The following is a 17,047-nucleotide window of genomic DNA, read 5'->3' as shown; positions in this document are numbered from 1 at the left end:
GCTCACATGTTTGGGAAGGTGCACCTAAAACTATCCTTAATGTCATCCAGATGCAAGCAATTAGGCTCGTAGATGATCTTCTCTTACAAATCCACACTTCATGGTCTCTCACGGGTGTGCAGTGCTTCAGGACCGTATGTATTCTACAGGTACTTCCATAGTCATTACTCCAGTGAATTGGCAGCCATCATTCCTACACTTTCTGTTGCACCTGCTTAAAAGGGATGCTGGGAAGCTGCAGCTTCCCAACATCCCTTTACTGTGCAATTGCAAACACATAGAACCTGCTTTTGTTCTGCTTTTTTTTATTCTGTCCACCTCTATTCTCTGGAGCAGCTTTCTTCATGAAATATTCCTAAACAACTATAACCTACAGCTCTTAAAAAAAAAAAAAAAAAAAAAACAGTAAACTTCTCAGTCCTTATCTGCAATCTACATGAGGCACTGATGTGCTTACAGGTCCTCGACCTCTCATGTATGGGATCAATATACACTCAATAGCAAAACATTAGCATTAGAGATAGGAGTGATTTGAATTTGACACTGGCATCCCCTGCATAGAGTGAAACGTACCTAAACCGAACACAGATGGTAAATAGGCAGACATCGGGGTTTCCAATGATGTATCGCAATTGATGTATGTGGATAAATGTGGTGATCTTAGCAAAGTTGATCATGGAAGTATTATTAGCACAAGACAGATGGGCCATTCTATCATCCAAGTGGTAAGAACCTAGGGTTCTTGAAGGCAACGGTATCAAGGGTCTACCTCAAGTATACCATCAATAGACGCACCAGCACCCAGTGAGCAGGTGGTGCCCAACCATGTGCCATTGATTACAGTTGCATGGACAGTTGTACCATGGTATACTGTTCATTCTCATACAGACCAACCTCAAGGCCACGGTAGCATAAATCACATTCAGTTTCAATGTTGGAGGTCCAAGCAGCATCAGTGAGCAAACAGTATGCTATACCCTGCATACCATAGGCTATGGGAGCTAACGCCCTAATCATGTGCCACTATTGACAGCTCATCATTGAGCATTGCACCTTGCCTGGTGTTAGGACCATCAAAAATTGGACCTCTGTAGAGCGGAACAGAGTCGTGGTGTGATGAAGCTTATTATCAGTTGTACCGAGCTGACAGAAGAATGCAGATGTGGCACCAACAGCATAAGGCCATAGCCCCCATCATGCCAGGTTAGCTCTGTTCAGGGAGGTGGTGATTGCTCTGTGATGGTTTGAGGAGCCTTCTCATGTGACATTTTTGATCCCTTAGTGTGTCTGGAGAGGTCCTTAAATGCTGCAAGCTACCAGAATGTGCTGGTGATCACCTACATACTTTCATGGCCTTCTCACATCCTGCAGCCAATGATCTATTTCAGCAGGACACTGCGTCGCCCAACCAGACCACAACCACCCAGGCATGTTCAAGGACCACTCATCTGAGTTTGAAACCATCTTGTGGCCCAAGGTCTCTGGATTTAAATCTGATCGAATCTCTCTCTGGTGGAATCAGTGCCTCAGAGACTATTAAGTAGGTATCTCTAATGTTATATCCATTGAGTGTATACAGGGTGTTCGGGATAAATTTGACATATTTATAATTAATTATATTTTTCCGTAAGTTACATGTATTAACACACACTTCTCTTCATTTAAAAGTTTGGACCCTTCTTCATTCATATACAAGATGTCAGAAAGGATGGATAGCTGGAACCCACCTGAATCATGGAAGAGAATAACTTGTATCATGATGATTCGTGCCCGCCATCAAAATAAGGATATTACGACTGCTGCCCAATGCTCCCTGAATACAGTAAAAACAATCAGGCATGAACTAGAGACTTGCAATGGTGACTACGAGGATGTAGCAAGAAGAAAGATCCCTAGCAGACGATCTGATTGCGTTCGTACAGCAGAATTCCTCGCAAATCTGCAGGAACAGGTGTTGAAGAACCCTGGCATTGGAATTCGGGCTTTGTTCGTGGAGTTGCTAACTGTAGTCAAGCCCTGGATAACAAGGGTAGCCAATGGTAGGCCGTATGTATGGCAGCAGGATTCGGCCCCTTGCCACACCTCTGGGAAAAGTCAAAAATGGTTGTCTGAAAATTTCTACGACTTCACCAGTCCAAATGTTTGGCCTCCAAACTCCCCAGACCTTAACCCCATGGATTATTTTGTATGGGGCGCAGTTGAAAAAGACACCAATCGCACTTCCAGTAATACAAAAGCCCAGTTAATGGATAAAATTAAAACAGTTTTTGCGGCCCTTCCCAGGGAGACTGTAGCATCAGCTTGTTCGAGGTTCCGAAGCAGAATTGAAGCTGTGATCGATGCTAATGGTGGTTATTTTGAGTAAATCTTGTTGATAGTATTGTAATTAACTCTGCCTGTAATGTTTTTTTGTCAATTCATTAAATTTAATAGATACAAAGAAGATTTTCTTTTTCCTTACGAAACTGTCAAATTTATCCCGAACACCCTGTACATAAAAAATAAGTTGCAAATTAGATTAGATTAGGTATTTCTCAGCTAGGTTCCTGAGATAGTTGATTTGTCTTAGACAGGTTTAGATTTTTGACTTCATCCCAGAAAAATCAACCATAGAACTTGCATTGTTTCAGACAAGATGGTAACTGTCTGCCTTAATTTCTCTCAAAGTATTGAAATCATCAGTAGCCATGAACTCAACTACTAGCAACTGCTAAGGGCAAAGACTGGCTACTTACTAGAATTTCAAAAGTTATAGTGGGCTAATGAGTGTATGCTTACAATAACAGTCTCTCTCTTCTCTCCCTCTTAATAATGGACACGGTATATTCACTCATATGTTTATCCACTTGTATTCTGCAATAGATCTTACAGTCTGCTCTTACCATTCTTCCACTGCTCGTGGGATGTCAAAGAGAATATTTATGGAAGCGATAATTTTTCTGTGCCTTACACTATATTCTCACAGGAACCACGTTCATGTGAGAATATAGTGGAAACTTGACCAAGCTAACTGGAATACATTTTCTCATCTCACAAAATTTAATGCCGAGGCAGTTAGCCTCGGCATTAAATCATCATCGAAGCAGTTATGTATGTGATAGATTAAATTGATCGGCAGCAACAACCGCAATTCCAAAAACGTCTCAATTTTCACAGTATTCAAAGCTATAGTGGAACTCTGAGTGACAAACAGTCAAAAAAGATCAAAACAGAACATGAGGTATATTTCATAGATAACTAAAAATGAATCCAATTTACATCATATATCAGTCATACAGCCACTCTGTAAATTACGTGACATAAAATCTGGAATGTAATGAATGTGCAATTGGTGATACTTTAAGGGAAAGCTTTGCTAGAATCTCAGCAAGTTTCTTATCCTCCTGAATTGTTGATATTGAAAGAACAACAAAGGAAATAGTAGCCAACTTGTCTGCAGATGGGCTGAGAAATTCATTGAGCAGGAACTAAAAAAAAAGCCCTTTTACTCTCTCTCTGTCTCATGCCACTACAGCAAGTCCTGATGACATCAGTCATGGCATAATAAAACCTTCAGTTCTCTACGGATCTCCTTCTCTTACTGTATACAACAGAATGCTTACTGAAGATGAGTTTCCAGATTCATGTCACAAGTCAGTTGTCATTGTCATCCCAAAATGTGACTTTCATAGACATTGTTTGTTATTGAACCATTTGGTCGATTTAGAAACATGTATAAGTGATATATTTCTAAAGTAAGAACATCTGGTTTCAGTTTTCTTTGACACATAAAAAGCTTATGACACATTCTGGAAATATGGCATATTAAAAGACCTTGATAACATAGGTCTAAGGAACAGTTCCTGTTTTTATTAAAAACTTTCTCTCTGGCTGGTTCTTCCAAATCTGAATGGAGGAACATTATGCCACCCACCCATGTCACCAAGAAGAGGATTTGCCCCAAGGTTCTCTTTAGCATGACAGTGCTCTATTTTTTCTGCAGGAATCCTGAACCCATTACTAAGAGCTCATGAAGAGATAAGAATGACTGCTTGTTGAAAACGGATCCCAATTTCTGCAGAAAAAAATTGTGCTAAAATTTCTGCTAGGAATGCACTCTTTACCCAGATTCAGACTTAAGGATGGGACAAACTATTATTCCAGTAACAACAGAATCTAAGTTCTTAAGACTAATTTTTGAAAGTTTGCATTCCATCAACCAAGAGAACACTACAAAAGAGCATTGAATATGTTTTGTACCAGATCTGTCTCCTGTCATGCACTTGTTCAATCAAAACTTGATTATAGGTCCAAAGTTAACAGTTCTGCAATTGATGCATTTCACACATTGTCCATTCGTAGTCTTTATGTCAAAGCAAATGAGCCTGCTCTGTTGCTTTCACAGAAAAGTTGTTTCTTAACTATGCCCTAAAAATAGTCTCTTTTTAAAGATCCTATTTGAGCTAGTTTTTTTTTTTTTTTTTTCTACATTGGGAAGTTAAGTATTATATACATCAATCTTCCATTCGCCTGTCTGGTAATGTGCAAGAGAATTGTCAGCGCCTCGCTCTGGCAAGGTCCCAAGGGAGTGGAAAGAGGGCAGAATAGTTGCATTACATAAAAGCACTAAGACAGAGATAGAAAATTAGACTTATCACTATTTCAGGAATGCAGTTAAGGTATTGGAAAAGTTGGTTAAAGGTAGAATTCAGGAATCAGAGATAGGAATGTGATACTCTACGATGGAAGATGATGGCCCAGCTTTGAGGATGAGTCCTATCTTTGTAATTTACTTACTTTTTTCTAATAATGGTACTGTTGATTTGGATAGAGAAAATAGCCACGATACCTGTATAGATTTTGATAAGATATTTGATATAAATTGGAACAAATATGACTAGATATGAAGCTGTGGACATAGATAAGAGGGTGGCTGTTGAATAGGCATCAGAGAGAGAGAGAGAGAGGTATGATTGACTATCACTGTAGCAAACTCTGCTTTAACAAACTTGCTCACTTTTCAAATTACTGAAAAGTCCTTACCATAATGCCAAAAGTAATGAAATTCACTATAGCAAACTATCTACTATAACAAAGTATTCCTATGGTTGCTACAAGTTTCCTAGAATGAGAGTTGACATGGAGTTACAAATTAGATTAGGTATTCCCATTTCAGAAGTATATAAAAATCTGGAATGCAATCAACATCTAAGACTCATGGGAGAAGAGTTAAATCAGCATGTATGAATGGTCTTTGGCCAATAATATGGTTAGGATGCATTCTGGATTTGAAGGATTGGATTGAACCAGAAATTGGTGCTGTTTATTGACAGAAAACTAAATAAACAGTGCTAGGTAGTAGTTATGCCACATAGTTTGTACTGCTCACCTCTCTACTGCGAGACAAGTATTTTGCCAAAACTACTACCTAGCACTGTTTATTTAGTTTTGGTTTTAACTCTGAGGTAACAGATGTTATTGGCATCAGTGGTGGTTGACCTTAACAGATCTTTATAGAGAAGAAACAAAAAAGAGAAGCAGTTCATCCGACTCAACTAGTTTTATTACCAGATCAAGTAGAATTAGGCATTTGAGTACCTGGTACTTGTCTGTCATCACTATCTCATATATGCAGAGCAATATATGAGATAGTGATGACAAAATATCATCCTGTCTCTGCATATATGAGACAGGATGATATTTTGTGACGATTGCATTCAAGACTATTTATCTTTCTAGCTCACTTAATTTTATTAGTCATTTGATAATCATTTATTATAGTGCACTGCACAGACAGACATTTTTATTCTCTTAATGGAGTTACTGATATTTTTTATGTTGCCCTCATCTAAATTCCATTTGTGTATGTTATTATATGCTGGAGAAGCATTATATTGGCCAGTTTGCAGCAAGTCTTTTCTACCACATTATAATCTTCTTTAATCTAAATTAAAATAATTAAAATTGGCCTTTTTCTTGTCTCATTTTACTAGGCACTTAAACAGCAACTGAGTGATCTTATTCAAAACCATGACAGATTGCTTCAGGAATATGAACAGAAGAAACATCAGATTAATGAAAGAAGAAATCTCAATGATGAGCAGTTAAACAAAACTGTTCAGGAAACTGGTAGGATTTATTCTTAAATAACTTAACCAGATTTTAAGTTTCATTGGCATATTTTAATATTTCTAATTTTCTAATCATATTAGAATTTCCAATTCTAATATGATTCTAATCTTATTAGAATCCTTGAAGGCAACTCACCATTAAAAAAAAAAAAAGAAATAGTTCACTTAGTGTAATGAAAGCAGTGCTGTTTTTATAATTGTTGGTTCTAGTTCCTGCTTATCGATACTTGCCGGTACTGGCTTCTTGCCTGCTTTCTAGCCATCATTTACCAAATTAAGAAAATGTGTGTTATTCATTATGTGACTCAACAATGGCAAGTTTCTTGTATTCTTGATAGAGTGACTGCCTACTCATGTGTAGATGTCAGTATTTTTCTTTCTGGAAACTTGAGTTTTTCATCCTGGCTATAAGATCACATGCAGTTAAAGACAGATGTACAATGATCTGATAGACTTAGTTGCTTCAGCTGTAATTCTGCAGAATAACCCTATTTTCCATCTCGCTTGTTACTGTCCCTCTACCATTCTCCAGCTGATTGGCCTCATCAGAGGAAAATACAGTGTAGGTGTTTAATAATCAACATGTTTCAAGAGAACAAAGGAGACCAAAAAATGTGGTTTAACCTGCAAATAATCCATTTGAAAGCCTAAAAAAATATTGGTTGGACATTTATTGAAATCCTACACTGTATGCTATCTTCATGCCTCACCTCATTACAAAAAAATAGGCATAATTCACACCTTAAAAAATGAGCAGTGACCATTTTAAAACACAAAGATAGAAAAATGAGCTTCATTTTCTGTTCAGTCAGTGCTCCAGAATTAACACCCATTCCATATCTTTACAATATGTCATACTTGTGTGGTGTCTGTATGATAGTATTGGAAGCAAGCCTATATATAGCCCATGTAAAATGGGGGGGGGGGCAATATAAAAGTTGGCCATAAAGTCATCATTCCATTATCCTTATCTTTAGTCTCCAAAAAATAATGAATAAATCATCAGTATCCATGATTACTTTATCTTTGAATTATGTGGTGCAGCTCCCTTCATCGCTTGGAGGTTTACCAATCATTCCCACATATATGAATTTTGGCATTTTGCTCTACAATAGATCTCCTTGCCAGCGTTAACCACCTTTGGACACAAACCATGGAAACATTTGGAGAAACTTGTAGCTGTTCTTGACATTTCCATGACATTTAATTGGATATGGCATTGGAGCTTACTTACAATCTATCATCTTATGGTTTGCCTTCTACCCTTTGCATTGGATCACCAGTTCCTTCTGGTCATTTGCTACATGTTGTACCAGAAGCTTTACTTTCCCTACCAATGCCATAGTACTCTATGACTCTCTCATACTTTAATAACTTATCCTCTTCCTTCTAGATATCCCCTCCCTGTGGGGCACCTGTTCATGATGAAGGAACTTTTCTTCCTGTTTTCTTTGCTCTACTTCTAATTCTTTTTGACTATCCTTTCTTCCAGACCACCAACCCTCTCTCACCATGTTTGCCATGTGGTGCAACCTGCAGATATCTGGAAAGGGGGGGGGGTACCTGATAGTCTTGCACTGCTTTGGTAAGACAAGCAGTTCTGGATGGCTTGGCCAGGATCATTTGGCTAGTAGGCTTTCCTGCAAGGGTCGACAATGTTGTGGTAAGCCTGTTATCCCAGGATTGGGATCCAAGTCTTGCTATTGTGCTGATATAACGTCCAGGTAGCCCTGGTGTTCCACTCCTGAATGCAGTCATTGATTGCCAGTCAGTGTGTATCCATATGTGGCTTTGTGATGGGTAGGAAGCTCTGTTGCCAAACCAAAAACTCATTCATCCTCAGACATTTTAGGGAGCCCTAATGAAGTCCCAACTAGATACTGATACTGTAGATACTGTGTTTGGTTACTGAAGTAAAAAACAAAAGATATACGATACTAGTATAAATGTGCCAGTGATTTTGATCATCTATACAACAGGTGAGAAGCCAATAGAGAACGTGTCACCCTTCTTTATTCGAAGGGGTTTAGGATTGACAGAACTTCCCAAAACTGTTAAGAAATTATGTTCTGGTAATATCCTTGTGGAAACATCATGTCAGCAACATTCCAGTAGTGTCTGAGAAACTACTGGAATCAAGATCAATGAGTGGAATACCAATCACAGTAATACTTTATGAAACATTCAATTCCTGTAGAGGAGTGATATCAGAATGGGATCTCCTTGATGTTCCTGATAAGCAAATATGTTCAGAGCTTAAAGATCAGGGAGTGACAGGTGTGAGGCTCATCCTGATACATAGGGATGGTCACCTGGTTCCAACCAGTAACATCATCCTTACTTTTGATACATCTGAGCCTCCAACATCTGAAAAAGCAGGGTATCTCAACTGTCCTGTTAAATGTCAGAAATATAGGCATGTCCATACTGCCTGTCATGGCTTTACCACCTTGTCCTAGTGTGGTAGTAAAGAGCATAACAAATCTTGCTCTGCTAAAAAAAGCCAAATGTGTCTACTGTCAGGGAGATCATTCAGTTTACTCTTGTGCATGTCAGAAGTGGAAAGATGAAAAAGAAATGCAAAAAATCAAAATAGAACAAAACATACATCATGATGCAAAAAGAAAGCCACCACCATACCTGTTCTGAGATGCTGAGAAGGTAACAGTTAAGAAAATGTCAATAGCAACTCAAACTCGTATCTATTCCACTATCTGCTAATTTCACCATACCCGAACTTTATGATCACAAGTGCTTCTCTGTTGAGTGCATCAATTGCATGACCTACGGTCCTACTCCAGAGACAACTTTAAAAATGGTTCCATTCAATGAGAACCCACTTGTCAAAAAAATTATGGCAAAGATATCTTGAACATAAACCACCAGACATTCCCCACAGAAAAAAAATGTATTGAATATTTTATCAGAGGAAAAGATGGACACTGGGCATCCATACTTTCCCAAAACAATTGATTAATATAAACCTGACAAAGGTAAGCCCTCAACCTCCTGAAAACCAGACATCTATAAAGCCAAAACAATGTTGCAGTAAGCTCTTACCCCCATGATCCCAGGGTTGGGATCCAAGGCTTGCTATTGTGCTGATATAACGTCCAGGTAGCCCTGGTATTCCACTCCTGAATGCAATCATTGCTTGCCAGTCAGTGTGCATCCATGTGTGGCTTTGTTATGGGCAGGAAGCCACACATGGATGCACATGTGGCTTTGTGATGGGTTGAAAATTTTTACAATGGAATTGTCATGGGTTTCGGCAGAATATTCACGATATCATGATTGTGTTGCAGAAGTATGCTTCCCAGCAGTTGGATATGTGGCAGGTGAGAGAAGGGGGAGTGTGTATATGCATGAAATGTAGGCAATGGGAGGAATTCAGTGAGTTAGATATTACAATAACCGACCTCGTTGCATCAGGAGCGGAAGAATCTCGAGAGACGAGTAATGTAATAAGTGAGAATAACGAGCAAAATGTGAATGAAAAAATAAGAGGGGGGGTGAGTGTGGAAGACGTGAATGATTGTGAAGTTTTTCGGAGATGGTCTTGATTGAGAGGATGAATGGTGACTAACTTGCAGAGAGAGATAGATGAGTTGAAAGAGGAGGTGGAATGTCTCCGGAATGAGATGAGAGATGAGCGTAGGCAAATGGAAGAGATGAATGCAAGGCAAATCAGAGGAGGAGTGAGAGAGAGTTACAGAATGATAGAAGAGGAGAGAATAGAAACAGAAGAGAAGGAATGAGAGTGTTACGGGAATGATAAAAGAGGAGAGAATGGAAAGAGTCAGAGAGAGGAAATTATAAGAATGCGAGGGAGTGCTGGAACCAGGGATAGAGTGATGCCAGGACAGCATGTAGTAAGGGAACACTGAGAGGAAGGGTTGGGGGGGGGTGCAGGTGAGCAATCAAAGAACAGAGTGGTAAGAGGTGTGATGTATGGAGACTCGATGATCCGTGGTGTGCAAGATAGGATACCAGAGGAGTGTTTTGTTTGCCTGGAGGAACGATAGAAAGTGTGACTATGGCAATTAAGCAGGGTGAAAGGATGGATGAAATGATTGTGATGGTGGGCACGAATGACTTGAGAGGCGGTGTAAATTGAGTGGCAAGAGATCTGAGATTCATGCTTGAGGTTGTACAAAAGAAAATGCAGAGAGGAAAGATAGTGTGTGTGTGTGTGTGTGTTACCCAGATATGATAATGAGGAGCTTAGCAGAAGAGCAGTAATAATGAACAACATAATAGCCAGAATGTGTCCGAAGAGAGGATTGGAATATGTGGATGCTTGGAGGGCAGAAACGAATTGTATGCGAGAGACCGCTTGCATTTGAATGAGGAAGGACATAGACATCTGGAGAGAGATTGCTGTTTTCTGAACGAGTCTGTGTGTCAATGCAGGAAAACTAGAATTTCCAGGGTGGATTACAGCAGGGGTAACTTCTTGTTACCCCTGCTGTAATCCAGTAGGGTCTAGAGGGGATAATGATAAATATAGAAGCAGTAACATTTTTATGCTTTATATTAATGCCAGGAGTATCCAGAATAAAGGAGATGAATTGGTGGCACTGATAGCATCAGCTTGGCCAAAGATTATTGGTATCACTGAGATGTGGTTGATGGAAGATGATATAATAAGAGGAATAGAAGTAACAGGGTACAGAATTTTTTGGCAGGATCACTGCCTTCCAAAGCCTCTAAGAATTGAGGCTTTGGAAGGCAGTGATACTAATGGTTTTGAAAGCATATGGTGTGAGGTAGAGGTGGACAAGACAGGATATTTAGTGGGGTGTTGCTACAAGCCAAGGAGTACAGAGGGTGTGGAGCAGGAGATGTTTAGGCAGCTGAGCTTGGCAAGTACAAGAAGAATGATTGTTATTGGTGATTTTAACTACAGCAGTATAAGCTGGGAAGAGGAAAATGCATGTAGTAATAAGGGAATGGAATTTCTAGAATTCTTGAGGGACAAATGTCTTAGGCAGCATGTAATAGAGAGAACAAGAAGTTCAAGAGGTTTGAATTTGGTCATAGCATCAGAAGAGCTGATAATAACTGAGATGACATCTCTCTCTCCCCAAGTTGGAGAGAGTGACCATGTGGTTTTGACTTGGAAGATGAATAGACATGCAGGAGTATCAAAGAAAAGGGAATATATGTGGAATTAGATATCAACTCGATATCGGACAATTCCACGGAGGGCGGAATTGGAAGGCCAGGATATCATTAGTGCTTATGAATTGTGAAGGAATATTTGTTAGTAGCAATATAAGGGTGGTCTAAAAAGTTCTCGGCCTAACAATGAAAAAACGAATTTATAATTTCAAAATTATTTTTATTTTTCAACATAATCTCCCTTAAGACTAATACATTTATTCCGGCGATGCTCCAGTGCCATTATCCTGTCCCTGTAGCGGTTCTCAGTAAGATCTGCAAAATATCCCTCTACAAATGCAATCACCTCTTGATTCGAAGAAAAACGCTGACCAGCAAGGAAGAGTTTTAGTTTTGGAAAGAGATAGAAGTCAGAGGGAGCCAAACCTGGGGAATAGGGTGGATGTTCCAACAATTCATAATGCAGATCCCTTAATTTTCCCATTGCCAAAACACTTTTGTTGGTAGGTGCATTGTCCTGATGAAAGATGATTTTTTCCTTCTGCAAACCAGGTCTTTTCTCACAGATTTTTTCGTCTAGTCTGGTTAAAAGATCAGAATAATATTCCTCAGTTATTGTTTTACTCTTTTCAAGATAATTAATAAACAAAATGCCATTAACATCCTAAAACACCGATGCCATGATCTTTCTTGCTGATTGAACTGACTTTGTCTTCTTTGGCACTGAACAACCGGCTTCTGTCCACTGTTTTGACTACTGTTTGGATTCTGGTGTGTAATGATGAATCCAAGTCTCATAGTAATAAATTGATGCACAAAATCAGTTTTATTCTTTTAAAATGCTCCAAGCACTCTTCAGAGATTTTTATGCGAGTGCATTTTTGATCTGCTGTGAACAAGCACAGCACCCATCTTTCGTAAAGCTTTTTCATATGCAATTCTTCATGCAAAATATATCCTACACGTTCTGTCGAAATGCCTATAGTCCCAACGATTTCATGCAATTTGACTTGCCAGTCGTCCAATACCATATCGTGCACTTGATCAACGATTTCTGGTGGTGTTACACTTTTTGGACATCCTTCACATGGATCATCTACAACGCTGGTACGGCCATGTTTAAACGCTGCAGCCCATTTCTTAATTCTCAAAATTGAAGGAGAAGAGTGCCCATAAACTTTTAGCAACTTCGAATGAATTTTTTTGGCATTAAACCTTCTTTTACAAAGAATTTTATCCATATCCATTTCAAGGGATACAGACAACACTTTTGCTTCAGAAAGCTGTATAAAACAAACTACTTGATAGAATGACTTGCAATTTCACATGGATGCTTATGACAGATGTACCAACTTAGGAAAAAAATCTCTTGCTGATTGTGTTGCCATATATGGCCGAGGCCAAGAACTTTTCTCTCTCGTAGTAAGCTGTATTCCACTAGTGAAGAAGCGGACACAATTTGGTATAAAGTGGATGACAAACAATATCAAACAGGAACTGCAGGTGAAAAAGACATTATGGAAGAGATATAAGGAGAGTGGTGGAGAGCAGATGCATGAAGAATATAAGACTCAGGCCAGGAGAGTGACTAGTATTGTGAGGAAGGCAAAACTGGAATATGAGAAGAGATTGGCACTAAGATCCAAAGAAAATCCTAGGAATTTTTTAGCTATGTGCTAGTAGGAGGAGAAATGATTGTGGAAGAATGACATTGTGGGATGGGATAAAAATGGGAATAGTGTGATTGATGCAGAGGACATAGTGGAATTGTTCAGTGAACGCTTTATTTTAGTATTTCATCCTGGAGAAATAGGTTTTAATATTATAGGGATAGGGCAGGTTTAGAGGTGCAAGAGGAGAGTGTGTTCCAAATACTGAGTTCTCTGGATGTCAGTAAAGCTGTGGGATTGGATGGTATTTCACCATGGGTTTTGAGAGAATGTGCTAATAAACTGACAGCTCCTTTGGTTTGGCTTTTCATTGAAGGTCTGGCTACTGGAAAGGTACCCAAGGAATGGAAGGAAGGTAAGATAGTGCCATTGCATAAGGGTGGTAGCAGACTGGAAGTGTCTAATTATAGGAGAAATTAGTGAGGGACTATATACAGCATTGGGCAGATGAGGATAATGTTATCTGTCAGAATCAACATGGATTTGTTAAGGGGGCGCTCTTGCTTAAGTAATATGATTGCCTTTTATAATAAAGTGACAAGATCAGTTGATGAAGGAAAGGCATACATTGCCTTTTTTTGGATTTTGGAAAAGCATTTTACAGGGTGTCACATCATAACTTTATATTTAAGTTGCAGCATGTCTGGCTATTAGTTTAGATGTCTGGTTATTCAACTGGATTCAGGATTGGCTGTCTGAGAGGTATCAGAGAGTTGTGTATGGTGGGACAATATCAAGGAAGCAAAAGGTTACAAGTGGGGGTTCCACACGGCTCAGTACTGGGACTTGTATTGTTTAACCTTTATATCACTGACATTGTCAATGGATTGCAAGGGGATTATTCAGTTGTTTGCAGATGATGTGAAGCTTGGAAGGGTTATTAGTAATAGAGCAGATGTGGTGGTCCTGCAAGAGGATTTGAATAAACTAGACAGATGGGTAAATGAATGAGGGTGTCAGTTTAATGCAGCAAAATGTAAAGTCTTGAAGTTTGGGATACATTGATATGCTGCAATGCTGAGATGGATGCTAACCTACATAGATAAGAGTTATCATTCCATTGTATAAGACCCTGATCAGACCACACTTAGACTATTGTTCTCAAATTTGGTCCCCAGGATTTGAAGAGGATAAATTATCTGTGGAAAGAGTACAGAGGTAGATAACAAAGATGGTTTCAGGACTGTACAATGTCAGTTATGAGGATCGACTGAGGTAATGTGGAGTGCATAGTTTGGTGGAATGAAGAAGGAGAGGTGATATAATCGAGCCTTTTAAACTGTTGAGAGGCAGTTACAGGGTGGACACATGGGAGTTCTTTCACTTAGTGGAGCCACTGGAAGAAGCGATGACAAGGGGCCATCCCTGGAAGTTACAAAAGGGAGCTGTGAGCAAGAGAGTGAGGAGTGGTTTCTTTGTGTGGAGGAACCATGGAATGCATTGACTGATAGAGTGGTGAGAGCAAGAATGGTCAATGAGTGATATGATTGACTTTGTGCTTCCTAGGATGGACCTCCCACGATGAGTCTCTTGACTCCATGGAGGCCTGTATAATAATAATAATAATAATAAATCTTTCTGTTTCTGTGTACAAGAAACATACTTAAGACCCAACGAGGACCTTGCCTTAAGGAATTTCATGTTGTACTCAAGGGCAGAAATGGAGGTGGTCCTGCTCATTCATAAGGAACTATCCTAGTGGGCAGTCATATTCCTTTCCATCATGTCGAACTTAATACTGCTTTGTAAGTAGTAGTGATTCACCTATCATGAGATTTCTTATTGCAGTATGTTTACCACCAAGTGCTGAGATAAATGATATCAATCTTGATAACCTTATTTTGCAACTGCCTGAACCCATACTTCTTATGGGTGACTTTAGTGGTCACAATACTCTGTGAGGTAGTGCCAACACAAATAGATGAGGTTGAATCATTGAAAGAATTCTTGACAATAATGACCTCTCTCTCTTTGGAATAATAGACAATACTTTCTTCCAGTGCTCACATGGGATGTCAAAGAAAACATATGTAAGCGATCACTTTTCTGTTCTTTGCACAATGTCTTCACAGGAACCATGTTCCCCTACACAGATGCCCATATGGAAAATGGACGAGGCTGACTGGAAGACTTTTTCCCATCTTGTTTAAATTTAATACTGATACCATCAGTCAAACACCTATCAGTGAAGTAATAAAGTATGTGACAGACTGCATTGTATAGGTGGCAACAGCCTGTATTCCAGGAACATCATCATGATTTCCACCATCCAAAGCCTTGATTGAATCCAGAATGCCAAACAGCCAAAAAAAAGATCAGCACAAAGCATGGGGTATATTTTGTAGATACCCCCACCACATCAAACTTAATAGCTTTTAAGCATGCTTGGACCAAAGCATGTTATGTCAGTTGTCAGAGTCAAAAACAATCTGAATCCAATTTACCACATCAATTAATCAAATGACCAGTGCAAAAATTATATGGGATAAAATCCAAAAAATGAAAGGTAGATATAGAACATACCATTTGTCTACCTTAGACCATAATGGAAGTGTTATTGCTGATCCCAAAGCTATGCAGACACTTTGGGAAAAAAATTTGCCAGAATCTCAGCAACGGCTTCATATCCTCCTGAATTTTTAATACTGAAAAAGCAATAAGAGAAACAAAGGCTAAATTTTTCTCCCAATCACCTTGAGCCATTCAGTCAGCCATTTGTTAAAGAGGAACTAAAAAGAGCTCTTTTATTGTCTCACCCTAGGACCTGATGAAGTGCTTCTAGAAGTACAGAGGCTATATTGATGTTATAAGTCAGCAGTTAGAATTGATGGAGGTACAGGATGATGGTGTTTGATGGCCTTTTCTATCATAAGGTATTGATATATATAGTCCTGATTGCATTTCCCTTGAATGTTTACTACCACTGTTCTGTTACTGCTTGTTTAGTTAACAATCTTTCAAAGTAATTACTCCAGACATCAAGGGAAATGCGATCAGGAGTACATATCAATACTTGTGGTAGAAAAGGCCATCAAACATGTCAGTTTCATGCCACATTTCTCATCTCTGACTCCTTTTACAGTATTCTTTCTCCATTTCTAAGCTTTTTCAATAGCCTTCAGAATATTTTGAGACCTTTCTGATATATGCACTCTGTATTATTACAAAAATCTTTCCATGACTTTTGTTTAGCTACTTTTGTACATTGCTTTCAGTACTTCTCTCTCTCACAGCACAATGCCAACTTACTTGCTACAAAGTTTCAGTCAATTTTATTCTTTTCCGTGACTCATCTTTATGTTCTTTAGTCCATCGCATGCCTCTCTGGTTGAATTGATGTTTTTATTATTATTATTACGTGACACCTCCAGGGAATCCAAAGACTCGTCGAGGGAGGGGGGCACCTACTCTACAACTCTCCACCACTCAATCTACCAACTATAACGAACCACAATTACACCAACACCATCTATCGCCCACCACCACCACCACCAGTATTTTCACAGATAATCACAAACATCCATGCCCAAGGCGGGATTCCAACCCACATCCTTTTGGCTAGAGAGTGGATACACTAACCACTCGGCCAACCAGGCCGGTGATGTTTTGTTCAGTCTGCCATTGAATCTCTAAGATTTGGTTCTTGTATTCAAACTCTTATTTTTTCTTTAAGAATATTTGTATATTTGAATCTTCAGTTTACCTCTGAATGCTGCTCAACTTTTGATTCTTGTTTAATCCTTCGTGTGCAAACTTTGCTTACACTTGGATAAAGGATTAAACAAGAATACAATTTCTTAGCATCTTTAATTTAATTTTTAACCAAATGAAAAAAACTTTCAACAACTTGCTTAAATCCTGAGTGTTTGTATATGGGAAATATATGATTTATGCAGAACTGAAAATATGCACCACCAACATAAGAGACATTAACACAAAAGATGTGGAATTAAAATAAGAATTAGACATAATTGATGTTATTGAGACTTAGAAACCCAAAACAGGTGCGATTCTTCTAAGTAATAAGTTGCTTTACTTAGGCACCTTTACATTCAGGAAAAGTTTGCATCTTTTGGCGATTGCATCTCCGTGGATGATCATGATTCTAGTAGCAAGACTTATACGTTGGTTAGACATAACTGG

The 17,047-nt window shown here is 38.9% G+C and overlaps 1 protein-coding gene across 6 annotated transcripts in view; it reads left to right on the top strand.

Moving 5' to 3' along the window:
- Positions 1 to 17,047, top strand: part of LOC150093872 (intersectin-1-like) — a 510,882-nt gene that overhangs the window by 290,497 nt on the left and 203,338 nt on the right. For all 6 annotated transcript variants that reach the window (XM_090413144.1, XM_090413145.1, XM_090413148.1 and 3 more), the window contains one exon: positions 5,973 to 6,108. In XM_090413144.1, the coding sequence (XP_090269270.1) occupies positions 5,973 to 6,108 (136 nt within the window). The remainder of the gene's footprint in view (positions 1 to 5,972; positions 6,109 to 17,047) is intronic.

This window comes from Typopeltis vanoorti, chromosome 23, assembly GCF_054136105.1.
Source record: "Typopeltis vanoorti isolate ZY-2024b chromosome 23, IOZ_Tvanoo_1.0, whole genome shotgun sequence".
NCBI lineage: Eukaryota > Metazoa > Arthropoda > Arachnida > Uropygi > Thelyphonidae > Typopeltis > Typopeltis vanoorti.
This window is presented reverse-complemented; position numbering and strand designations above follow the sequence as displayed.